Source organism: Ylistrum balloti, unplaced genomic scaffold (assembly GCF_031769215.1).
Source record: "Ylistrum balloti isolate Yb309-2 unplaced genomic scaffold, AGI_CSIRO_Ybal_v1 Utg371306, whole genome shotgun sequence".
Classification (NCBI taxonomy): domain Eukaryota; kingdom Metazoa; phylum Mollusca; class Bivalvia; order Pectinida; family Pectinidae; genus Ylistrum; species Ylistrum balloti.
Genome location: NW_026782698.1, coordinates 206,398 through 234,218, shown reverse-complemented (window position 1 = coordinate 234,218; position 27,821 = coordinate 206,398). Strand labels below are relative to the sequence as shown.

The window sequence follows — 27,821 nt, the reverse complement described above, 5'->3', positions numbered from 1 at the left end:
TAGGACAAACCATTAACTTTTCCTGTACCATTAGGTGACTAGGACAAACCATTAACTTTTCCTGAACCATTAGGTGACTAGGACAAACCATTAACTTTTCCTGAACCATTAGGTGACTAGGACAAACCATTTCCTTGTTTTGCTTAGGCTAGTCTATGGTTATTAACCCAATGTGAAGGTCTATTATCTTCTACAACCTTTTGATGAGTGGTGTACCAATTTATCAATTTTATCCATGAATGATTAATTCATAGAAACCAATGATGGATCATGAGTTTGTAAACAATTTCCATCACTTAAAATTTTGACTCTGGACATCATCATGTATTAAAAGACTTAAAAAAAGACTATCTTTTTTAACCAACAAAGACCAATGGGCTGATATTTCTCACCTGCTCTGCAGTTTACAAAGACACAACATGATTGGGAGAGTTTAATCAGGTAGCTTTCTGGTATACCACAAAATCTTACCCTTACTTTACAGTATATATAAATAATACAGGTGAAATAACAAAACTGTGGGTGTCTTGGTTACTGGAAAAGGTTGTTTGAACAATTTAACTCATTTAACTTTTGTGACCTGGACACTGAGTCAAGGTTATCCATTTGAACAACTTGGTAACCTTTCATCCCAGTAAACTGCAGGCCCAATGCAATGTCCTGGGTTTCCCAATCTGGTTATTAAAAATTATTTTTTAATAAACATAATGGTAGGCACTGAAGGTAAGACGGCTGTAACAACATAAGCTCACCTTTGGGAAGGTGGGCTAATAACTATGTCCAAACAAGAATTACATGCACATTTAGTTACGTGTAAATATCTTGTGTGTCCCAGATTCTTCCAATCATCAGAATTATGTGAACCTTCCTTTTGCATCTATTATTATTATTGTAAAAATAGCAAACCAATTCTAAAAGAATGTGTATCTATATTACTTATATTTCTCTTCCCCCCCACCTTGCCTCCCAACTCTTCCCCTCCAAAATTAGTCTTAGATTTCACCTATTCTGTTGGTGGAATTCAGAATCTGACGCATATAGATTTACTTTAAGGTTTGGTAATATAAAACAGCTTGTGCTTAGAAAGAAATTAGCACTGAGCTAATAAAATACAAAATTGTAACTTTGTAGAATTAATTAACAAAGCCCAATCAACAGTAACATGTGAGTGAAATTCAGGATCTGGAATAGCATTTCACACCCAAATTGTCAACAAATAACAGTATATATATTAAAAGTCATCAGTGATTAGTGGGTATGTAATGGTCTGGCAAGATGACAGACACTAACATATGAGGTGGATACTCACAGTGTAGCACCTCCTACTTTTAATCAATATTTTATTAACTAGGGGAGCGGGCTTATTTGTGATAACATACAGCAATGTCCTTTCTGTAGTTACATTTACGAGTCGTCGAAAATACTTCAGACGCATCTATTGATACAGACATTTTCCAGTTTGTATTGATTCACGTCAACAACAACACTGATACAATTTTAGAAATAGCTGGTACTAGTATTAATTCGGTTGTTTATCTGTACATCAAAAACCGTCAGAAGTTGAGAAAGTTTCAGATTCAATATTCATCCATCCTGAAAAATCAGTCTATTAAATCAAATATAAGTAATTTTTCGTCTACAATTTTCAAATTACTTCAGGTGGTTGGTATCAGGTTGTGCACTTACTGACAATACCGATATTTGAACAACAGTTAAAGAATCGGATATGTTAAGGAATGTCTGGTCTTATCAATGGCATCAAAAATCAGACATTAAGGGCAATTCTTCAACAAAAAACAATGAAATACGATCAGGTGTCTCTAACAATGCTCTCTCCGAGATTCAATAGTACAACCATATATTGATCTTTGATTTAAATTCCGCTACATAATACTTGTGTCAATCCTACACAAAGCTTCCTATCCCAATTACAACAGGTATAAATGTTATGATGGGATTGACATATACAATGGCAATGGGAAAAAATCTAATTTTTTCTTTTAAAAAAAAAAATCTTTATTTCAATTCTTCTATTCAAACCTGTAAGCAAAAATTCTTATAAATGATTAATTAAAGTGTCATTGTATCTGCAAATAATTTTTACTACAGATATACTTGATTTTAGTTTTAAACCCTGACAAAATAGGTGGGGTGGGGCACAGCCATATTAAGCTGTATTCTACAGCTATACCATTTCTCCCACAGTTCACCTGTTTAAAAATTATAAGTCAAATTAAATCCACTATTGGTGAAAGTTATACTGAATACTTTAATGTAAACATTAACAAATGACATTAAACAACAATAAAAATATCTATACACGATTACCATTTCAGCTTTAATGTTTTAGTGAAGAGAATAATCCAGGGCCAGACATTAAGCTGTTCAGTGTATATTTGTATTAGCATCATATTAATAATGTTAATTTGACAATGATGATGATTATAATACTAAAAAAAGCCTGACTGTTGAATGTATAAAAAGAATCTGTTACAATGTTCTTGTTTCTGTTTCAGATCAGATCTGACACTCGAAGAACCTGCCTTCAACAAGAGTAATAAGTAGAATAGAAATTCTTATAACACAATCAGTAGGAGATTGAAGTGTGGCTTTTCGATGACTACACCGCCATCTTCACCAGACAGATGACCAGTGTGGAGTGTACTAGCACTGATATTCGTAGTGTACAAGACACAACCAAATTTTTTGGCTGTACTTAAATCCTATGTACACTAAGGTCAAAAATAATGTGACGTGATTGTAAACAGATAATTTACCAAAAAACCCCCACCAGACGGTAACAATGTATTGAAGTAAATTCTGCTACTCTTTGTTTAACACTTGGCCATAGATGTACAAAACTGGCAATAAGTACAGGCCTTATAACAATCCCACACACACCTAGTAGAAGAAAGACACCCATAAACCCACTCCCTGACATCAAATCAGACTTAGCTCCCCACCAACTCAAAGATTCCACTCAAAGATTTCAAACTTTTAAGCCTTGAAGTTGCACTTTCTAGTTGTCATCTATATTCTTGTCTTAAGTCAGAATGCTTGTTTGACCTTTTTGCACTGACAGTTCTGCAGTTATAAACATTTGTTATCAGAAAGTGTTCCTAACTTAAAGTACAAGTGGAACCCTGTAAAGATGATTAGAAAATTCACTTCCAATCCACTTTGCCAGAACATGTTATGTATTCTGTTAACTTCTTTGGTTTTAACCTTCGATTAATGATAGATCAGACTCTTATCACTGCTGAAGCTTTTTAAAGAGTTTCTTGCAGAATCTATTTCGAAAAACAAATTAGTAAAAGCAGCAATTTTGACTTTAAATAAGTCAATCAATGCAGTGTTTGTAACTAACAGAAGAATTCCTATTATCAACTAAATGCTATCATCCATCGTTCATACCAGGAAATTAATTACATTTTAAGTAAGAGAAAGTAACTGCAAATCTTTTTCTGTTCTTAATGTCAACTAATTGACGGTTCAAAGCCTGGTGAATCAGTACCTGCTGACAAGTTTGTATCGAGGGTAGAATAAAATGGATGCAATATTTCATTGACTGAATTGTAAGAAAAAGGACACACAATTGAATAGCACCTAGAGTGAGATACATTAGAACCAAACAATGAATTAAACTGCATCATACAGCTGTTTCGTTCTTCTAGGACTCTTCAGTGATGCTAAGGACCTTAAAATTTTGATCCTGACTGGATACAGGATTAAAAATTACCTCCTAGTCTTTTGTATAGTTTTATATCCCTGTTTTACAGACAGAAACACAAGACTGATCTAGTCAATGACAGTTTATATTGTGGTCTAATTATCAGAGTCACAAGGAGAGTTTGAGAGGCAGTAAAACAATAATATTTATATACACCCAGGTATATATTCTGTACTTGACTGAATTATGTACAATGCTGATCAGCCCCACCCAGTATTTCTGTGAACCATTTACTTACATGGTGGTTAACGTACACCAGTTTGAAAGATGAATCAATAATTTTGATGTAATTCATGAACTCTGTTTTCTGTGTTGAACTGTACGTCAGTTTATGACCAGATTACTAATAACAAACTGGAAAAAAGATTTTTTTACTGGACAAAAGATTTTTGTCAGTAAACCCAATGTTCTATCAAACAAAAACTACAGTACATGCTGTGTAATTTAAAATCACCCTTACACTTATTTTAAATACAAATAATGAAAACAACCAGCCCATCAGAATGAATAAATAAACTGTATTCTACAACAATTGCAAAATCAATTTTTCTATCATATATTAATCACTCTTGTTGGCCTGAAGGGAAGTGTGCAAGGGATCTTACGGTTAGAGAAAACCGGAGTACCTGAGGAAACCCACAAGGTTGGGCAGGCGATTCCATGTCTTTTCACACTGTTCTGGGAATTGAAACCTGACATAAAAGGCAAGAGTGTTACCACTGCGCCACCTGACCGCCCATAGAATGTAACAGGGGCTGGCCAAGATTTGGGAATGCGATATGGGCATTCATTACAGTAAATACGGTAATTCCAGAACTACACTTGTGTGTGTGCGTACCGTGGTACCTGTAAAACACCATATACAACCTGTAACGCCTACAGTGAAATCAGCCTTTGGACAGATATAATATTAACATCTTAATCACCTGTATAGTGCTGCAATTTTCATATCAATCAATACAACACTACTACATTGAAACAGTACGGTAGAAGCTAATAACAAGCAAATTCCAACAACAAACCGTTATTAGATGATTAAATACCTACACTGACAATTGTGCTAATATAATGTTGATACAAATAGTAACCCAGACAATACCATTACCGTCAATACTACATAGATAATGACTTTTTAAAAAAACGAGATCCCACGGGGATTTTGGCGCTCGCCATTGTTTGACCTTCTTGCTTCCTTTCTCTTTTATTCTTTGTTCTTGCTTTTAATTAAATGAAATCCAAAATTTCTTTTAGGAAATAATCATTTTTCACTGTCAAATCCAAGATGGTTGCAATTCGGCCATTTTGTTTTTCTTACATGTATCAAAATTGGAATGTTTCATTTCCAGATGAATATGGTAAGGGGGTGGGGCTTATTACTGGTCAACTGGGTAACAATTGTTGGTAATTCTACTAAGCAGCAATAGACTTTGTATAACTAATGATAAAGCATGGGCTTATAGTGGTAATGATAAGTAACATGACTGTCATGATTTTATGAAATATAAGGTAAATGATACTACTGAGAACTGTAATTACTAGTAAAGTACATATGTACCTGTAAATTACCTGTATAGAATAACAATGGCTTGGCTATGTAACACCTTGATAACAAGTAATCCCACCCCCTACCTCTCAATCCCTTGTAAGACCTGAATATGGAGAAATCCTTGTCTCCACCCTCACCAATGTAACGATTACTACACATTAAATTAATCTGAAACTAAATCCGATGTTTGAAGTAAAAGAAACACCAGTGACCCATAGCTTTTCAAATCTAACACCAATTACCTTCATTATGTAGTTATCAACCCCCTATATACTTTACTGTGAAAATCATAGTTCAATTGAAATTAAATCTGAATCAAGCACCTGTTTACTGCATGTCGTTAGCATTTATATCATGTTCATATTACACACTACTAAATATCTGACTTGTCAAGTATCTGTATATTCACGAAAAAAATTTGTGATAATATCCATAAAGTACACACGATCTTGAAACTCATTGTATGCAGTAGTATTATATTTCAGTTATCTTAAACTCTGTTCACAGATAGTGTTAAATAAAATGTGGAAATAAATATTCTAGAGAAAATCGCTTTAAAAAATTTCAATTTCTTCAACTAAATCTTGAGTCTGATATTAAAATGCAACGTGATTCATCTACTTATATCTGTCCCCCCCCCCCCCTCCTCTCCTCATCCCACCTGGAGTTTCACTTTCATTTCCATACATTTTGTGTATCTATCGTAGACTAACACTCCCTCTGTTCCTGAGAGAGCTACACGACTCTGTTCCTATAAACCACACAGTATACAATTAGTGTAATGCATCTACATACCTGAAACATGCTCCTCTCTGGCCCTTTTTTGGCCCCTCCTAATTCAGCAAATAAGGAGTCATCCTTATTCCCATCTGAAGCTGGATCCATATTGGAAGTTATTCTTCCTCAGAATTGTGACAAGCTATCCATATCCTTATTTATCCCTAAACAATAAATAAATCTAATTCCTTCTCTCTATCCAGCAAAGCATGTGGATGTATATTCACAGGTAGGTAATTAGCACATATGGACAGGTGTGAATTTTACAGGTACTCCAAGTCTTCCTTAAGACAAGCACAAAATCCTTAAGGAAATATTTGTTCCTAGTTTCCTTACTAAGAGAAAATTGCATATTTTAGGCCCCACAACATGCAGATGATTTCTCTCCCTCCATAGCTAGCAACATATCAACACCATTCAAGAGCTCAGATGAATACGATCACATTCTAAACAAACGGGTCTGCACTCGACCAAGCGGGATCGTAAAGCCCTGATCAGATATATATATTGGCACGAGTCCACTACTAAAGTCTGTCCTTCCACTACTCAGAGCCGTATTGTGGAACTGGACCACAATAGGGTTTTGTATATCTATTTAAGCATACTTGAATGGCTAATACACATTAATTTTAACTGAGAGACACCCGGCCGTCACATAAACTACAACTACTGTTTACATGGTGTACTTTTAATAAAATGAAATTTTTATCTTAATTTCCTTTTTTTCTATGAATTGGAAATGAGTTTTATTTGTACAACAACTGAAGTCAAAGCACCTGTAACCAGCAGCCATGGCTGGTAAATTCAGTCACATATCTTTATTGACTTTTTTTTTATACAGTTAGCAATTGAATACATGTCGTAGCAAGATAAGTGAAAATCCCTCCATAAAGCTAGTCTATAGTCTGTTTCAGAAAAGTGTAGTCAGATCAATATTATACCTTGTAAATCAATACTTGTATACGAGACAAGGGAGGATTAGTAATACAAATATTCTGACTTAAAACTCTGATGACATAAGCTCATTCATACAGATTTAAACACAATGTCACATTTCACAGGTAGGTAAAATGATAAGTATTGTTTATTAATCGTCTGTATATATATATATAATCTGGTCAGAATATTGTAAGTAACAGAGCAAGCAAAACCAAAAATTTATAAAACAGAAATACGAAAAATTAAATCATTTATATCAAAGAAGAAAAGATATTTTTTCATTTCATTTTCAAATAAAATTGATCTTTATCACAAAATTCTTGAATATGAAAGATTTAAATAAATATAAAAATGGAAGTTGGATTAGATTTTGATATAGAATGTCAGCCCTCTGTAAGACCATCATTAACACATACAGGTAGCAGATTCTACTGAAATGGTTGTCGATGGTTATTTTACAGAACCATTAAACACTGTACTGTAAATATTTCATCTACCTTACTTTACCCTTTATTTATTTCTTTTGTATTAAACTGATTAATAAATTTGCACATAGGATCATATCAAAATGATTCATGAATTTGCACAGAGAATCAATTTCTGGCTATCAATTAGACTGGAGATTTAGAAATATTGACCATCAACTTCATGCAAACAAAGCATTAAAAATTTTCCTGAATTCACGACGACAGAAGATCAATATATTTTATTGAGATTATATCAGCATTAAAACCCTTATCCATGGTCTACAGCATTGACACCATCTAACAGACACCATCAAATTAGCCAATTAAGTCCTCATTCACTGGTTAAACAACTAGATATGATTGATTGACAGGTTTTCTGTCTCTGTGACTCTTCCGGTGTCTCGGTATCATCTCACCAACAAACGTCAGTGTTCTGGCCATGTGTATAACAAGAAGCAATTAATTCTGTTCATATACTGAATGTATGACTTCCTCAGCAAGGCATCATTAAACTGTGTAAGAGAGGTATGGCTATACCAGGGAGGTGTCAGGTATGACTGTACGATGGAGGTGTCAGGTATGTCTGTACCAGGGAGGTGTCAGGTATGACTGTACCAGGGAGGTGTCAGGTATGACTGTACCAGGGAGGTGTCAGGTATGACTGTATGATGGAGGTGTCAGGTATGACTGGGTATGACTGTACCAGCGAGGTGTCAGGTATGACTGTATGATGGAGGTGTCGGGTATGACTGTATGATGGAGGTGTCAGGTATGACTGTACCAGCGAGGTGTCAGGTATGACTGTATGATGGAGGTGTCAGGTATGACTGTATGATGGAGGTGTCAGGTATGACTGTACCAGGGAGGTGTAAGGTATGACTGTACCAGGGAGGTGTCAGGTATGACTGTACCAGAGAGGTGTCATGTATGACTGTACCAGGGAGGTGTCAGGTATGACTGTACAAGGGAGGTGTCAGGTATGACTGTATGATGGAGGTGTCAAGTGTGACTGTATGATGGAGATGTCAGGTATGACTGTATGAAGGAGGTGTCAGGTATGACTGTACCAGGGAGGTGTAAGGTATGACTGTATGATGGAGGTGTCAGGTATGACTGTATGATGGAGGTGTCAGGTATGACTGTACCAGAGAGGTGTCATGTATGACTGTACCAGGGAGGTGTCAGGTATGACTGTACAAGGGAGGTGTCCGGTATGACTGTATGATGGAGGTGTCAAGTGTGACTGTATGATGGAGATGTCAGGTATGACTGTATGATGGAGGTGTCAGGTATGACTGTATGATGGAGGTGTCAGGTATGACTGTATGATGGAGGTGTCAGGTATGACTGTATGACTGTATGATGGAGGTGTCAAGTGTGACTGTACGATGGAGGTGTCAGGTATGTCTGTACCAGGGAGGTGTCAGGTATGACTGTACCAGGGAGGTGTCAGGTATGACTGTATGATGGAGGTGTCAGGTATGACTGTATGATGGAGGTGTCAGGTATGACTGTACCAGGGAGGTGTCAGGTATGACTGTATAATGGAGGTGTCAGGTATGACTGTACCAGGGAGGTGTCGGGTATGACTGTATGATGGAGGTGTCAGGTATGACTATACCAGAGAGGTGTCATGTATGACTGTACCAGGGAGGTGTCAGGTATGACTGTACAAGGGAGGTGTCCGGTATGACTGTATGATGGAGGTGTCAAGTGTATGACTTTCCTCAACCTGTTAACAGACATTCATAAATTATTAATAATTAATCTGACTTCCTTCTCAATAGAAATGGAGCCTTAAAGAGAGTCATTGTTACCACCTGTCTGTGATTAAATATTAAAATTCTTTATTCTTCTCTGTCCCACAACTAAAGAGGTCCAATCAATACATTACATTGCCTGATTTGTTCTGTAACATACACTTTGTGTTATTATGTATTTCGAAGTACTTAATTTCACTCTACATATTAATCACTGGTATTTTGAAGGTAAAACTGATAAATGATAATGACTAGCAGAAATGCTGAATAAAAAAATATATTTGAGAGAATAGATCTTTCTATCCACTTTCCTCAACCTGTTAACAGACATTCATAAATTATTAATAATTAATCTGACTTTCAGAAATGTCACCTGACATTAAATATTAAAATTCTTTACTTCTGTCCCACAACTAAAGAGGTCCAATCAATACATTACAATATTTGTTCAACATACACTTTGTGTTATTATGTCACCTGATTTCATTACATTTCACTGGTATTTTGAAGGTAAAACTGATAAATGATAATGACTAGCAGAAATGCTGAATTATATTTGAATCATCCTACTGAATGACTTTCAGAGTCACCTGACATTATTTCAATACTTCTGGAGTCACCTGACAATATTTCACTACTTCTGGTGTCACCTGACAATATTTCAATACTTCTGGAGTCACCTGACAATATTTCAATACTTCTGGTGTCACCTGACAATATTTCACTACTTCTGGAGTCACCTGACAATATTTCAATACTTCTGGAGTCACCTGACAATATTTCAATACTTCTGGTGTCACCTGACAATATTTCACTACTTCTGGAGTCACCTGACAATATTTCAATACTTCTGGAGTCACCTGACAATATTTCAATACTTCTGGAGTCACCTGACAATATTTCAATACTTCTGGAGTCACCTGACAATATTTCAATACTTCTGGAGTCACCTGACAATATTTCAATACTTCTGGTGTCACCTGACAATATTTCACTACTTCTGGAGTCATCTGACAATTTTTCATTTCTTCTGGAGTCACCTGACAATATTTCAATACTTCTGGAGTCACCTGACAATATTTCAATACTTCTGGAGTCATCTGACAATTTTTCATTTCTTCTGAATTCACCTGACAATATTTGGCTACTTCTGGAGTCACCTGACAATATTTCAATACTTCTGAATTCACCTGACAATATTTGGCTACTTCTGGAGTCACCTGACAATATTTCAATACTTTTTCAATCATTCTATTTTCATATTTTCTGGAATTACTTGGCTTTGGATTACTTTTGGAGCAAAATTTGAAGTGTCTCAGAAATTAATGCCTTAAAGCCAGATGTAAAATCAAATCTTAAACAAAATATGGAATATATTATAAAACTGTGCAAGTATAATTATGTTATACAATCACTTCATCTTATTTCAGAAGGTGTCAAACCGTCTTTGTCACCAGTCCTCCACCTATAGCTCATGGATTTTATCCATAAACTCTAAATTTTCTACATCTTCCAAACCTGGCACATCCTCAAATGACTCTTGTTGTTAACAGGATGTGAAGCCAAAACAAAACCCAAACACATCTTAAATTGATAGACAATAGAAAACTATCATACCACAGTAATAGTGTTGTTTCAATGGGTCTTTGCCCGTTATCTCTAATCTGATTCCAGCAGACTGGCAGCTCTAGAAATTAAAAATTGTTGATTCAAAGTTGATCCATATAGTATGCTTTTTGAGTGGACGTCTTACAATGCACAGGCTTATTACAAGAGAGTTCTGGTAATGGAGGAGTACTTCCAATCAGAAACAAAACATTCCTTCATCAACAAATTTTAATGTACATGGCCTTTATTTATTGAAAAAGATTATCTATTCAGAAATTTTCTGTAATATTTTCTGTTAATTACACTGTACTCATATTTAACTTTCTACCCATTTAAAAATTTAACGTCCTTATATCAAATGAGACCTTGTACTTGTTGAATTTGTACCTTTAAGAAGACTTTTCCACCTGTGTACACCCGATGACACAGGGCACAGAAGTCATACCCTAATTACAAATTTGTTTACAAACGTTTTATCTCTCTAACTCTAGGTAAACATGTCCAACAAATTCCTATATCCCTGTCAATCAATAGCGACTTACAATCCAAACATTACACCTATTGTCAGTAGCCCCATACCACGGTAACCTCAAGCCTCTCCGATCATCGAATCAGGATTTATGGTGATCTACCGATACTTATATCTAAAGGAGTGACTGTGAGCCATACTTATTCTAGTGGTTTGCTGATACATGTATAATGACAATCTTCTACACTAGGTGAACAACACAATCTCAGTAATACATCTAATCTATTGTAAAAGTTGTGAATCAGTCATACATTGTAATTCAACTTTCAAAAGGAGGTTTTACTCGGGCAATGATAGTCTTACTGAAATACCGTGATCTAATTCCCGTACCAGGGATCACGAAACGAACTGAAATCCTCCTCAGCCAATCACATTGGCGTCTTTTTCCACAACGTTATCCGTGATTGGTCATGTGAAACAGTCTTAAAAGTTAAAACAATTTTTGTGTTGATTTGCTGCTATTACCAGTCTAAATATTACAAACCTTCACCAATATTACCTGTACTGATTTGTTTTAATTCCCACAACCTTATTAATTAACTTTTAATGCAAATTTGAAGTACAAGTCTGGTCTTACATTCCAAATAAAATCTGCTTCCTACTTGCCATGTCAGCTGAAAGAAAACCCAGTGTTTTGCAGGTTTAATACTGGATTTATTGAATACATAATTCACTGCCTTCTTTCATGAAGGAGTATTTTTATTTTACCATGCCTCTATTATACTCTAATGGAAGCCGACAAAAAAAATATAAATAATTTCCCATTGATCTAATTGTTTGTGAATGGGTTTTCCTAAAATGTCTCATTTTAACTTTTCAGTTATAGATTTTAAAAATAATGCAAATTGACCTTTCCAAATCCTAATTACACTGTACAAAGTGTATTTACAAATTCCAATTTGTTTTCCCTGATGTCCATTTTCTTTGAATGTTAATCTTTAACTTTGATAAAAATTTAACAACAGCTTTTGTGAGAAATTAGGAGACTGACCGCAAAGCTGGTCACTCGTTTGCGAAATATAAGACCATAATTCATCCAACCTGAGATAACATTGGTGTTCCGCTGAAGTTTTTACAATGCAATAGTGACCCTACATGATATAAACACAATAAAGTTCTTACATATATGCCAGTAACAAACTTTTATATGACATGGAGAGTGAGCATCAATTTAATCTGTTATAAAATCTCTAAGTTGTCAGACAGAAAATGACCCTTGAATTCAAATAGAAACTTTCTAAAAGTAATTTTTCAGTATCAGTGTCAATATCTTATGACTGCCTCCTGATGTATATCTGTAAGTCTAGGATAATTGGTTCTGTAAAGCTGAATCACTATCCACATGTAAACAATATAATACCTTTTGTAGGACAGTATCCATTCATACTAGGGATTTTACATAAATTACATACCCCTTATAGTTTTCAAATGTGTACACTGGAAAAAAAATGATTTTAAAGATTTTTCTGGCTTGGTAAGAAGTATTTGATATTGAGAAATCTACAAAGATGAAGAAATCTGACATTAAAAAGTAGAAGAAAAAAAAAAAAGAAATTTGGAGAATTTTATAAATTTCCACCATTCTTGAATGAAATTAACTTGTTTTTTTTTATTTATCTATTTTTTTTTTAAATATATGTTTTGCCAGAAGACTTGCAGTCTTCAATCATGCAAAGTAATTGCTTTCTGGAATGCTTTGCTTTTGAATATTACACTTTTACAAAAAATTACAAAAAAAAAAAAAAAAAAAAAAATTGACAGAACCAGGATCTTAACAAGAGTATCACAAAGCGGAACAAAATACACCTGTGAATATCCAAAACAGCAAAGCGGCATAACTCTTATTCAAATCGTCTAATCAAAACCCTGTTCAGGACAAGAGGCCCAAAGGGCCTTAACGGTCACCTGAGGAATATACGTCAATATTCTGGGGATTTTAAAATGTTGCAAAACTGTAACAACACTTGTGAAGGACCGTGTGTAAAACATCTGTACCCAGTTTGAACATGATCCACCCAGTGGTTCTTGAGAAGAAGTCCAAAATGCCTTAGCCAAACAGAGGACAGGGTTGCACATTTATATAAAGCAAATCATGTTTTCATTTACAAGTTGAAATATAACTTAGTAGATACATGTATAGCTAAAGTATACAAAAAATCAGATCAATTTCAAGTCTATCCACAATCTTTTCCTTGCCTAATACAATAATGCATCCAACTAAAAAAACTCACATAAAACAATGTGAAAAAATCTTGTGGTACTTCTGAGACAAAAATATATATTTATCAAGGCTGAGAAATGTAGTGTTACCACAGATATTGAACCATATTATACATGTAGCTCAGAACATAGAAGGTTCAGCGAGTAATAAGATCCGGGTTTGATGAAAGATCTGGCTACACATTTTTTCTTGCCTATATGGTTGTCATAAACACACAACATGTCTTTATTAAAGATTGATATGTAACAAATATCAGAAGGGCTAATTTTGGACCAGTTATTTTTATTCTCACAAACTTTGCAGTCCTTTGCCTAAAGATCATCTATATGAAGTTACACTTTTGGTTCAAGACAACAAGATTTGCTAAGATTTAAGAAATTCTACCCCTTTCTGCCCCTTAAATATGGCCCCTTTGAGGCCACACCTTTTTCTATTGTAAATTTAAAGAAGCTTACTTTACCTAATTTTACTCCTTTTTTACCCCACCTGGGGCCCCCATTGCAGCCATTACTTTATTTTTCCCAAAACTAAATGTGTCTTATTACACAGATGTTTTGTGCTTAGTGTGGTTGTAACCCAAAAACATAAACATGGTCAATGCCATTAAAATCCACTTTCAAAGAAAAATCTGATTGACCCCTTTTTGCTCCCTCCCCCCCATGAGGCCCCATAACCCCTCAGACACTTTTTTTTTAATTTTGACCCCTTTTTAGTGCCCCCTGGAGGGCCTGTTTATGACCCATTTTTTTCCAATTCACAAACTTTGTAGACCTTGCTCTAAGAATCATTAATTTTGAATTGTAGGAAAATCTGACTGTTGGTTCATGCGAATAAGATTTTTTAAAGATTTACTTCTTTTACTTAATTTTATCCCCTTTGCTTTGTGCCAAGTTTGGTCACCTCCTGGGGCCCCACACGACGAGACAAATATTTGGAGCCATGCCCTTTTAATGATCTTGTTGGAAACTTGAAGCTTTTACACCTCTTATGGGCCCTAAAGGGAACATTATAACAAAAGCCCCTCACAAAATCATGAATTAAATGTAAACATCTTTCACCTGAAATCTCAAATTGATACCTATTATCATGGTAACAAAAATGATCTATTGTCAATGAATATATATGGTGAATTGAACAATGATGATCATGATAATGAAAAATAAACAACAATTCAATTATTATAAAAAACCAATATTTTAATTTGTACCTCAGTTGGTTCAAGTGAGTAAATGTATCACAAAAATATTCTGATTACTAAAAAACGGTTAAGTATTTGATACTTTTTACATAATGGTAACATAGAGAAAAATGTGACGTATTTCTCGTTATTCTCCTTCATAATGGAAGGGAGATAACTCAAAATTAACATGTTTTAATATCATAAAAAAACAGTTTGTAGATATTGAGACAGGTAATGATAAAATATATGAGAAAATAGTTAAACCAAGTAGAAGGCTATTGTGATCATTAAACAAAAATAAAGGATATACTTTTCAGTATCATAAAGAACAAAAAAAGGATGAAATTGGTAAAAAAATTTAATATATCATTAAGGCAATCATATGAAAAGCAAGCTTCCATATATGCATGTATCCATGTCAATATAACACAAAGACTGCAGTTGATACTTTCGAAAAATTTTCAAAAATCCTTTTGTGACACTTCTAGAATAACTGGAAAAGCAGTATATCCCCTAAATATTTAACTAATAACAATATGTAATTACAAAACATTTCCTATCAAAGTGCATAACCACTTACAAGGTCATACCCTTTTAAACGTTGAAACTTTTAAAATATGTATGTTACCAATTGTTAAAGTTATGCCTATATGACATCAAATTACTTATTTATCATTTCAACAGTTTCCTGTGTTTTCATTAACAATAAACAATAACAAAAATCTATAAAAAATGAAAATTTTCCAATCAAAAAAGAAAAAGATTAAGAAACAGAGTTGAATCTGTAGTGGGTGTAAATGACTAGTTTTCACATAAACATTACATAATTTTTAATTTATATGACACTCTTTTGGCAATATGTTATTATATATATAAGCCTCCATAAAATTAACACAAAAATCAAAAATATATTTACAAATTAAACTCATATCACATTAAAATATTTCAAATATATGAATATCAACTTATTAACAATTTACAAAAAAAAAACTATTATGTTAACTTAAGGGAACATGCTACCTTATCTACCTCTTATTTAAACCACTTATCATAGGACTAACAAGATCATACCAGGTGCTCCATTCCTTCCTTCAATGAATATTCCACAATAACTTTTTGTACAAGTTTAAACAGCATTTTTTTTTTTAAAGAATGGAACTCTCTTGGAATATCTTTTGTGCGTGTCAGGTAGCATACGCCCTTAAATAAAATCACTCAAAAATTTTAACAATTATGCTACATGCCTTAACTTCAGAAATATAAACTGCAATGATAATAAATATCAAATTCTAGCCTTCATTTTCACCTTTTGAAAAAACATACAAAAAAAATTAAAACAAAACCTAACGTTACAAATTTCTTAAAATAAATTCATATAAAACATCTGAATGTTAGGAGACAAAATGAGTACATATATATACATATCTGACGACCTGTCAGTCTAGCAACCATATAAGAATATTGTTGTGTAAGTTGTGAAGGAAATGAGAATGAAAAAGATACTGGTAGGTATTCATCCTTTTTAAAAAAAAATTTCAACAGATAATTGTTATAATATAACAGGACGGAATGAGAGATCCTTATGGTTGTCTATCAAAATGAACTAAAACTACTCTGGATTTTGTAAACTACATTAATGTGCACTACATGTACCACATGTACAACTACATACTAATAACGTATATACAAAGATCTGTCACCAGTATTTCTAATCCAATACTAAGTGTGAATGTGTTGGTGAAAAAGTCCCTCTTTTATATGCTTATAGTGCTTAACTTCATATTTCTCATCTTATCTAACGAAAACATCTAGACATGTAGACATCCTGTCTCCAACCATACTGGTAACATTTCTATCACCATAATTTCAAGCTCCCTTGCGTTTTGGACTCCTAAAGTCATTTTTTATCTCACTTAAGAAAGCTTTGATATACTGAACTTCAACAGTGTTACAAATTTTTTTCTTTTTCTTTTAAATTACTCTACCACATCAGACTGGAATTTATGGTAAGACACTATACAAATATTTAGATACCAAATCCTTGATTAATTGTGACAAATAAATTTTAATCCATTAAAAGGTAAATAAGGTTAACAGTAAGCAGTCTACAAACTGTCAACAAATGTTTTCTTTACTTTACATTTTTTCAAATGTTATTAATATTCCATGCTATATGCACATCAAATGGCCTGTTGAAATCCTGAGTAAAAACAATCTCAATCTTTTATCTGTAGAATATCATACACCCATAGTTCAATTCTTCTTCATTTCAGCTCTTAAATATTATAAACCTACCCCTTCATTCTCCATCATTTCATCTCTACAATATTATAAACCTACCCCTTCATTCTCCATCATTTCATCTCTACAATATTATAAACCTACCCCTTCACTCTCCATTTCTTCTCTACAATGTCATAAACCTACCCCTTCACTCTCCATTACTTCATCTCTACAATGTCATAAACCTATCCTTCACTCTCCATTACTTCATCAATTAAAGAAAACACATCCTTCATCAGAGACACTGAGCAGATCGTGAGTGAAGTATCAGCTGTGGTGTGAACAGCATAGTGATACAGAAAGCAGTGCATTGCTAGCTATGTTTGTGTAAGCTGGAGTCTAGAGCAGACCTTGGGTGACAAATTGTGGATGTCCTCAACTTGATCCAGGTGTAACTTACAAGACATTAACAACACCGGAGTAACAGATGAATACAAAAACTGATTCAAGTAAACAACTAGAAACACAAACTTAAAGACCTGACGGAAAATCATCACTACTCGTATAACACAATGTCATGTGATACAAAGTATAGAAAATCATCACTACTTGTAAAACACAATGTCATGTGATACAAAGTATAGAAAATCATCACTACTTGTAAAACACAATGTCATGTGATACAAAGTATAGAAAATCATCACTACTTGTAAAACACAATGTCATGTGATACAAAGTATAGAAAATCATCACTACTTGTAAAACACAATGTCATGTGATACAAAGTATAGAAAATCATCACTACTTGTATAACACAATGTCATGTGATACAAAGTATAGAAAATCATCACTACTTGTAAAACACAATGTGATACAAAGAATAGAAAATCCTCACTACTTGTAAAACACAATGTGATACAAAGTATAGAAAATCATCACTACTTGTAAAACACAATGTGATACAAAGAATAGAAAATCCTCACTACTTGTAAAACACAATGTCATGTGATACAAAGTATAGAAAATCATCACTACTTGTAAAACACAATGTGATACAAAGAATAGAAAATCCTCACTACTTGTAAAACACAATGTCGTGTGATACAAAGTATAGAAAATCATCACTTCTTGTAAAACACAATGTGATACAAAGAATAGAAAATTCTCACTACTTGTAAAACACAATGTGATACAAAGTATAGAAAATCATCACTACTTGTAAAACACAATGTCATGTGATACAAAGTATAGAAAATCATCACTACTTGTAAAACACAATGTCATGTGATACAAAGTATAGAAAATCATCACTACTTGTAAAACACAATGTCATGTGATACAAAGTATAGAAAATCCTCACTACTTGTAAAACACAATGTCATGTGATACAAAGTATAGAAAATCCTCACTACTTGTAAAACACAATGTCATGTGATACAAAGTACAGAAAATCCTCACTACTTGTAAAACACAATGTGATACAAAGTATAGAAAATCCTCACTACTTGTAAAACACAATGTCATGTGATACAAAGTATAGAAAATCCTCACTACTTGTAAAACACAATGTCATGTGATACAAAGTATAGAAAATCATCACTACTTGTAAAACACAATGTCATGTGATACAAAGTATAGAAAATCATCACTACTTGTAAAACACAATGTCATGTGATACAAAGTATAGAAAATCATCACTACTTGTAAAACACAATGTCATGTGATACAAAGTATAGAAAATCATCACTACTTGTAAAACACAATGTGATACAAAGTATAGAAAATCATCACTACTTGTAAAACACAATGTCATGTGATACAAAGTATAGAAAATCATCACTTCTTGTAAAACACAATGTGATACAAAGTATAGAAAATCATCACTACTTGTAAAACACAATGTGATACAAAGTATAGAAAATCATCACTACTTGTAAAACACAATGTGTATACAAAGTCAACATAAAACATTGCAGGTCCGTAACATCACTGTGTTACAAAGTATAGAAAATCATCACTACTTGTAAAACACAATGTGTATACAAAGTCAACATAAAACATTGCAGGTCCGTAACATCACTGGGAGGTCCAAGAAGGTTAAAACACATGTACAGAGAAGTTGTATTAACAATATCTATTGGTATATTCAGATCTACAAGTGCTGTTTATCTGTGTTCCTTCTAAGGAATTCTTTTTCAAGCACAGAAATAACTTCAAATAAAGGGAGACAATAATTACACAATCACACCTGTCATGATAATATTGGGAATGTATGGGAGCATAGGAATCATTTTTGTATAAATATGACTGAAGTCGGATACAACGTTCTAGCAAGTTTTCAGAACCATTAGCTCTCACTGAAGATGTCCAGACCCAATCCAGTCTATGTTATAACACTGTGGATGTCCAGACCCAATCCAGTCTATGTTATAACACTGAAGATGTCCAGACCCAATCCAGTCTATGTTATAACACTGTGGATGTCCAGACCCAATCCAGTCTATGTTATAACACTGTGGATGTCCAGACCCAATCCAGTCTATGTTATAACACTGAAGATGTCCAGACCCAATCCAGTCTGTTATAACACTATGGATGTCCAGACCCAATCCAGTCCATGTTATAACACTGTGGATGTCCAGACCCAATCCAGTCTATGTTATAACACTGAAGATGTCCAGATCCAATCCAGTCAATGTTATAACACTGTGGATGTCCAGACCCAATCCAGTCTATGTTATAACACTGAAGATGTCCAGACCCAATCCAGTCTATGTTATAACACTATGGATGTCCAAACCCAATCAACTGAGGATAAATTTTCAGAATCACCACCTGTATGAGAGACTGCTGTTTTGAGAAATCCAAACATTTTTTTAAATATTACAAATTTATTGAATATATGTTTCCATAAAAAATATTCCAGCTGAACATGACACAATTCTAGAATGAAGATATTTAAATGATACATTATTTCATCTGCTATCACCCAGTGCAACCCAGTAAACTCCATATCTGACAAAGAGGGAAAGATGACACGACCTAATGTTACGGGATATATCTTGCCATTTCATTTAATAACGAACCATTTTACGCTGACTTCTTCTAAAATAAATGACCCATGAAAATACTGTTTACTCGAAGGCATTATAAAGTCTTCTAAGTGAATGATTTCATTTTGGATGTGAGTATGCAAAATTTAGTAACACCATATGTAAAATATAGATAGCTACCTTTGTATTTGTCAGCTTCAGTCTGAATTAAAATCTGTTGATGTAAACATCAACTTTTTTCCTGCCATGGATTTCTAATATTTTAAACACAAACATATAACATATAAGAAAACTTAACAATGCTAACAGGTTGCACAGTAAGTAAAAACTGCAAACCTATTATCTTGGACTCAAAAGTTTGGGGTGGGCTTATTACAGGACACAACACACAGCATTTTTTTATCATTCTTCTGAAGAACAATATATTGGTAGATTTATAACCAGGTGTAAGTTATAATTACCATGTCTGGTAGATACCACACAAATACTATAGTCTTGTAACTATCCAACCATTTCTGGGGTGAACATAAGATATCTTAACACTGAAAAATTGATGCATCTATATTAAGATTTTTTTAATTCAGATGAGAAAACTGATAACTTACCACAATCCTTCGCAAGTATGAACAGAAACTCCAACAGCAATACATGACATAAACAACTCAATTCTATAACCGAAACCACAAGCTGAATTACCAGCAAACCATTGGTTATTCTGAAGTAAATAGTAGGAATTAACATGCTCAAAGAAATTTCTGCACAAACCAATACTTGTAGACCAAATTTCCTCACCTAGTATAACAAGAAAAAAGGATGTCAGGTGACCAGTGCAATGTGATGACCATCAAATGACCATGAGGTGACTGCAAAGCGATCAGTGAGTGTGGGTGACTACCGCGAACCAACTATAAGTTAACCATCCAAGTGAAAGAAGAAAGACCAGTGCCCAGAAGCACATGAAATCAGTGGGTACAGGCATTAGGCGAATACCAAGTGAGGTGATCTTGTGTCAACATTTGACCTACCCTTACAGTATATTGATGGCTCCCTCAATTGGTTTTTATACCATGTAAGTTGTAAACAAAAATTCTTGTAGGGTGAACAATATGACAGATTGCATTATCTCCCTTTGTCATTATAAAGACAATAAATAAACTAGAAAGGGTTATGATAGTCGTTACTGTCATCTCCCTTGGAAGATCTTTATAGACAGGTTTTACATGCGGTACAGAATTGGAGTTGTCTCCCTTAGTAACATCAGCGATATGTTCAAAACCATGGCCAGTATACACACTGAACTTATAGAGTTCTAAATATTGTCCTTTACATCATAAATGGAAAACAATCACACAAAAATGCATAGTACATCTTAAAAACAGAAATTCCTTAATTATACAGGCATTTTAATGGTATTCAATTTGATACTTTATGTCATAATAAACAAGTAATCAAATTTCTTTTTCCTTTTTCAAATACTAGATGTACACTATCAGACCGCATTGTGACTATTCAATCCAATGAAGTATTGCTATTGTTCCTATCATTATAAAATCCAAACTTTTTTCTTAACAACATTCACAATAAAATCTGTGGGTACAAAATAAGATGAAGAAAAAGTTTTGAGACCAAAAAAGAATTCTTTGAGCTTGCTGTCTTCATTTGAGTGACCTTACCATACTAATTATATGTATATCTTATCACTGTTAGTTCATGCATATAATAAGGATATTTAAACATGTTTGATTAAGCAAAGAATACAAAAGCCTCATTGAATTCTGACCTTACACAAACATATCAGTATATTTCTCCTATGATCGCAATTCTAAGAAAAGGCAGAAATCACAAGCTTTTGTAGATTATAAATATCACATTTATCACTTTATAAGGTGTAAACAAATGAAATAAAGGCAGAGAAGACAGAATCTGTTCTTCATCACAGACACCATACAAATAGGCAATAAACAGTATAAAATTTTATCACAATTATATATTCATGCAAATTAAGAACCATCAGTACATTACCCAATCATTCCCCATCTGTAAACTTCCTGTTTAGCCACAAATTTCTGATAAACCAATTTGTATTCTACTTGGCCTTTGTCATCAGCCATTTTATACATCTTTCCATAATTGTTGATGACTAGCAGGTATACCAATTGACAAAAATAATTTCCAGGAGATTTACAGGGGATTTTACACTGATTGTTCTTAAGTTTAAACCATTATCATCACCACTTTTAGTCACCGTAAACCACAGATATTTTGTGAAATATTTATTTCTTTGAGTGAAGTGAAATTTTGTTTCTTGAGATGTGTGACAATATTCTGAACAAAGAATATATTAATAATTTTCTCGAAGTTGAAATACTACACTGACCAATTTTCACTCTGTTTTTTTATAACATTTGAAAATACATGTTTGCAAAACCTTTCAAAAATAATGATATTCAGCAATACATGAAAAATGCATAGATCAAGGTTCAGAAACATCGATAAATATTCACAAAAAACAAGTGATGAACAGTACTTTGGGTATATTTTTTCCTTTTCTTGCGTAGTGATATCTTTACATTATACAGACTAAAGAGAGGTAAGCAAGCATGCCCATCACCAATGTCAATTACTCAAGCTCCCAGTGGTACAGGTAACCCCAAATTCACAAGTACAGCTATTCACTGAGTCAGGAGTCATTCATCCAAAAGACTCTCAATATTCATTAGATCAGCTTAGAGTCAGATTTCTACTACCAGTAACATCATTCAGAAATCTTTTTATTCTGTAGGTTTCCTGTTATACAATGCACTATTCAAGAGAAGAATTTCCCTCGAGTGTAACTTTCAATAACAGTTTAAAAATAGCAACTGATTAGGACTAAAATACATGGTAACTTTATTGAAAGAAGACAAGGGAATGACCCCTGTTTCACGGTTGGAATTTTGCACTTGTGTTTAAAGGGCTCTGCTAGTTCTCTGATATACTATTGTGTTAGGTGGGGTATGAGTCTAGGATTCGGGCACCTTGTGTAAGTGTTCTGTCCTGAGTGACGCCACAAGTCCTCCATACCGCTGCCTAGTGTCTCTCTGTTGGCCCGCATTGTTCACAGCTAGACTCTGTCTTAAATTCTGAATTGCACTTGCATGCTGACGTTCGGCCTCCTGAACCTGCAGTTCAAGACGGCCAAGTTCACGTGGTGTTGCATTTGTGTCAGATTTTTTTGGAGTTGATGTTGACGGAGTTCCCTCCAGATAGAAAGTAGAAGATGCTGGAGATCCATCATCGTTCAATGCTACACTGAAACTTCCAGATAATAATTTTGGTGGGGAAGAGCCCCTCCGTTTGATGTCCTTCAGAAGAGTATTTTTCTGTCTCTCTAGGAGCTCTTCTTTTTCTTGAAGCTTTGATTCAATCTCCGTTAGTTCCTCCTCCAGAAGTCGTTTCTGTCTCATCAGTTCCTTCTCTGTTATATTTTTATGATACAAAATTTCTTCCAGTTGTTCCTGCGAGTGCCGTTGTTTCTCCAGTGCTAATCGTTTCTCTGATAATTCACGTTCTAAATCTTCCTTCTCACACAACTTGGCATACAGCAAGTCTTTTTCTCGTCTTAAGCTTTCTTCCAAAATACTATTGTCACCCAATTTGCGTGTCAATCTTTGATTTTTCGTTTCAAATTCGTGAATCTTTTCTAGAAGATGATCTCTCTGGTTTTGTAAGAGTGCAATCTGTTTGCCAAACACACTTTCAGTGTGTTCAGTGGTTGGAACATCTCTCCCTAATAATTCACGGAGTTCAATTACAACCTGTTCTTGGTCTTGTATCTGACGTAACCACCGTTCATTTTCAATTTGAAGCATTTTATTAGTTTCCTCTAAAGTACCGACCTTTTGTCGTAGTCTAGTTACCTCGTGACACGAATCCGAATCAAAACTTGTGGAGCTAACACTTGATTTACTTTTGGTAGCATCGCGAGACGAACCCTCTTTATCAAGAGCCTCCTTGAGTAAAACATTTTCTTTAGTGTAAATTGCTTTTGTTTCACTTAAGTCTTTCCTTAACCTTGCAATCTCATCTACCAGTTCAAAATGTTTAGATTCGAGACGACCATCATCCTCGGTTACAAACCCAGCCTGTAGTCTCTCCGTACTGTTAAAGCTGCCTGTGTTTGAACAAGTGGATGGGGCGCGAGGGGAGACAATTTTAGGGGATGCGATTGGACTGGAATGTGATATAGCTGCCACAAGTTTTGGACCTTGTTCTGAAATTGGTTTGCTGCCAATCTGTTTATTTTGTGGTACTGCATGCAAAACAGCATTAGCAGTGGACAGTTCACTCTGATCACCTACACTGACATGGGAGAGGTCACCTGCACTGACATGGGAGAGGTCACCTACACTGACCGCTGAGTGGTCAGCTAGATCTTCTATATGCATTTCTACATCACTGGGATGTTCTGAATGATCATCACCAACACTTGCAATGGTACTATGACCTTGAGGTTGTAGATCCTCAACATTCTCCACCAGAACCTGGGGTACAACACTGTCCCCACTTGACGATGCATTCTCACTTCCTGTTTCCAATGGCTCTATGGACGGCCCACTTGTTGGTATGGTGAATGGTCCTTGTCTCAGAAAATGCTCCTCAAGTTTCCGTATGTAATTGTCTTTCTCTCTTAGTGTCTGTTCTAATTCTGATTTCACCTGCAAAAATTCCTTCTGCTTTTTAGTTGATGACACAACCTGTTTCAATTCTTCCTCTAGCTTATTCATACGTTGTTCTTTTTCCTTCAACAACTTTTCAAGTTCCTCAATCCGTGTATCAGGGACATAATCCCCTATAAGCTCTGCAGCACTTTTCTCACCAGAGTTCTCTTGTGCAGACTCAGGATACTGACCAATTTCAGTTTGCATACTTTTATGTTCCCTGGAGGAGTTTCCCATCACAGAATATCCTTCCTGTACATTAAGTCTATTCTCCAGCTCCATACAGTGCAGATGAAGTTCCTGTTTAGCAGCAGTCATTTCACATAAATCATCCTCTAGCGTTTTCAATTGCATTTCCATAGTAGCCGAAGCATCTTTTGACCTTTTAACAAAATCTTCAAGGTCATGACAGGTTGTTTGGAGATTTTGACGATCGACCATGATTTCATCTAAATGAGCTTCCAGCGCTAATTTTTCGTCTATCAATTGTTTTTTCTCCTCAGTCCAATTTGCCTGAAGATGTGACATTTCAATACATTTAGACTTTAAATCCTGGTTAGCTGATGACAGCATTAGTGTACGACCTTCAATAGATTCAAGCTCCTTATCAAGTTCTGTTTTCTCTTTCAGAGCAACCATTTGAGTCTCTCTCAACATTGATTCCAAATCCTTACATCTGTGCTGTAGCTTGACTTTATCAGACACCAGCTCCTTTACTTGTGATTCTAGCGAATCCACCTGTTGATCAAGATCTATCTTTCCGTCGTCCTTCTCCAGGACAGATGTCATTTCAATAATTCTTTGACGAAGCACCGATGTCTCCTGTTCGAAATCTCTTTTAGCTTTGGAAGAACTGGACAGTTCAGAATTGAGACTTTCTTCCAAATTCTGGACTTTCCTTAAAAGAGATTTATTCTCGTCATCAAAATTTTGTCTTTGTAGCATCAGCAACTCTTCTTTCTCTGAGAGGGATGTTTCTAAACTAAAAATCTCACCTTGTAAATCTTCACATTTGGATTTAATTTCCTGATTGCTGATGACATCATCTTTTTCCTTGTTCTCAGACTCTGTTACAGCAGCAGTATTGGGATTAGTAGTTTTGACGGCCAATTTTTCAAAATTATCACTAATACCTATCAATTCCTGCTCAAAGTGTTGACGAGATAAAGATTCATTTTCCAACTGTAAAGTCATTTCCTGCTGTTTGTCTGTCAGTGATTGTTTCTCTTTAAGGAGACAGGCAACCTTTTTCTCAAGCATTTTCTTGTCTTTTTTCAGTCTCTGTATAGTTTCTAGGTCAGTTTCCTGTTTGTTTTCCATTGACATTCCCGGATTTATGTTTTCCTGTTTTACGGCAGTGTCCTCTTCCTGAAGGGGTTTAGACATATCAAATTCAATTCCTTCCTGCATCCCCTCCATAAAGATCATACCAGAGTCAACTGACTGGATCAATTTCTCTTCCCTCGCCTCATCACACTCTTCAATAAAACCATCAGAAGACGGTGCAGACTTTGACCGCTTTAGAGCTTGATGACTATTGGTTGTGCTTGGCTCATTTTTCGCAGGGGCAGTAGACAAATATCTTTTTGTCTTTTGTACATATTGAGGAGCACTGATTTGAGCAGCGCTACGTAATGCCTCCCTGACAAGTTCACTCTCAAGTTCACTGGTAGGAGTAATGGGCATAATGTCGCCTACCAGATCCTGGTCAAGACTAAAGCCATCTCCTTCAGGCTTGAATCCATCACCAGCCTCAAACATATCCTCATTTTCAAATTCATCAAACTCCCTGGTGAATCCCTCCTTGATTTCCACTCCAGATGGACACTGGACAGAGGACTCAACTTGAACTCCAATCTCTGGCTTAAACTTGTCTACCTCTGTAAGTGGCTTATTATCACAGTCAGGAACATTCTCAGGAATAATCACCTGGTCATCCAGTGTTTTCTCTTCCATTTTAACTTTTCTCAAGTCAGAATCTGATTCAGTTTCTTTGCATATATTTCCATGTATGGAAGACTCAAACACATCATCTACTATGAACTCCTCTACCTCTCTCCCTTCGTTAATCCTCACTACATCACCCTCAGGTAAAAATTCACTCCTAGGGCCTTGACCTTTACTTATCACATTTTCATCAACATCCTCAAAGTCTTCCTCAGGTTTAAACCCTACTTCTCCTTCAGTTGTCAGTAATTTGTCTATTTCTGTCTCTGGAAGTTTGGTATCATGTTGAAGAAAATCATGATTATGATTGTTACTCTCATTTTGAAGAAAAAACCTGGATGTATTAACAGCATTGCTGACATTTTCGACTTTGGAATCAAAGGATTCAACAGCTGTCTCTGGGGTTTCAATAGGGAGCTTGTTAGCAGACTTTGTACGCGTAAAAGATTCAGTTTGTTCACTGGATAAATGATTTTCTTCAGGATGAAAGCTGCCTTCCTTTGAGTTTGTCTCTGTCTGCGTTTCTGAATTAGACTCAACGTCAGGACCTATAATTCTAATGTCTTCCTGTTTGAATCCTGATCGTTCCTCTTCCAGATCCTCAATGACTGATGATCCAGAACCACTGCCAGGCAAAGCATCATATAATTCCTGAAACTTTTGTCGAATGAGACGACAACGAGGTCTCCTGCACTCAAAATGTTCCACAAAATCAAGCGAATCACCTTCCTCACGGCCATAGTCAAAGGAAAGTTGTGGTGACAGTTCCCAGTCAAACATCAGTGATGTGCTATCATACAAATGATGAGAGAACTTTGACTGGTCAATATCCATGTCTGATTCCTGAATGTAGTCCCCACCCTCACTCACAATGCTTTCTCCAGGTATGTTGTCAGGAAAGTCAGACTGGATACTGTCATCATCTCCCCGCATGATGCGTAGTTCCTCTTGAAGGCGTTCCTGATTGCGGTGAGATTGTGCTACTTGCTTGAGAAGGGCGTCCCTTGCCTCAGCCAGTTCCTGGAATAGCAACAAAAAAAATGTTACTAAAATCAAATTACAAAAATATTGGAACAAATCATTTCACAAAAAAGTTTCATGTGAAATGTTAACAAAATTTTTGGATGATTTTGAAATAGAA

The 27,821-nt window shown here is 34.9% G+C and overlaps 2 protein-coding genes across 2 annotated transcripts in view; both read right to left on the bottom strand.

Moving 5' to 3' along the window:
- Positions 1-6,161, bottom strand: part of LOC132561906 (A-kinase anchor protein 9-like) — a 99,466-nt gene extending 93,305 nt beyond the window's left edge. Inside the window, exon 1 of the mRNA XM_060226618.1 lies at positions 6,072-6,161. Coding sequence (XP_060082601.1) covers positions 6,072-6,161 — 90 coding nt within the window. The remainder of the gene's footprint in view (positions 1-6,071) is intronic.
- Positions 6,162-23,035: 16,874 nt separating this feature from the next.
- The window catches only part of LOC132561905 (golgin subfamily B member 1-like), a 28,680-nt gene continuing 23,894 nt past the window's right edge, over positions 23,036-27,821 (bottom strand). The window contains exon 6 of the mRNA XM_060226617.1: positions 23,036-27,700. Coding sequence (XP_060082600.1) covers positions 23,036-27,700 — 4,665 coding nt within the window. The remainder of the gene's footprint in view (positions 27,701-27,821) is intronic.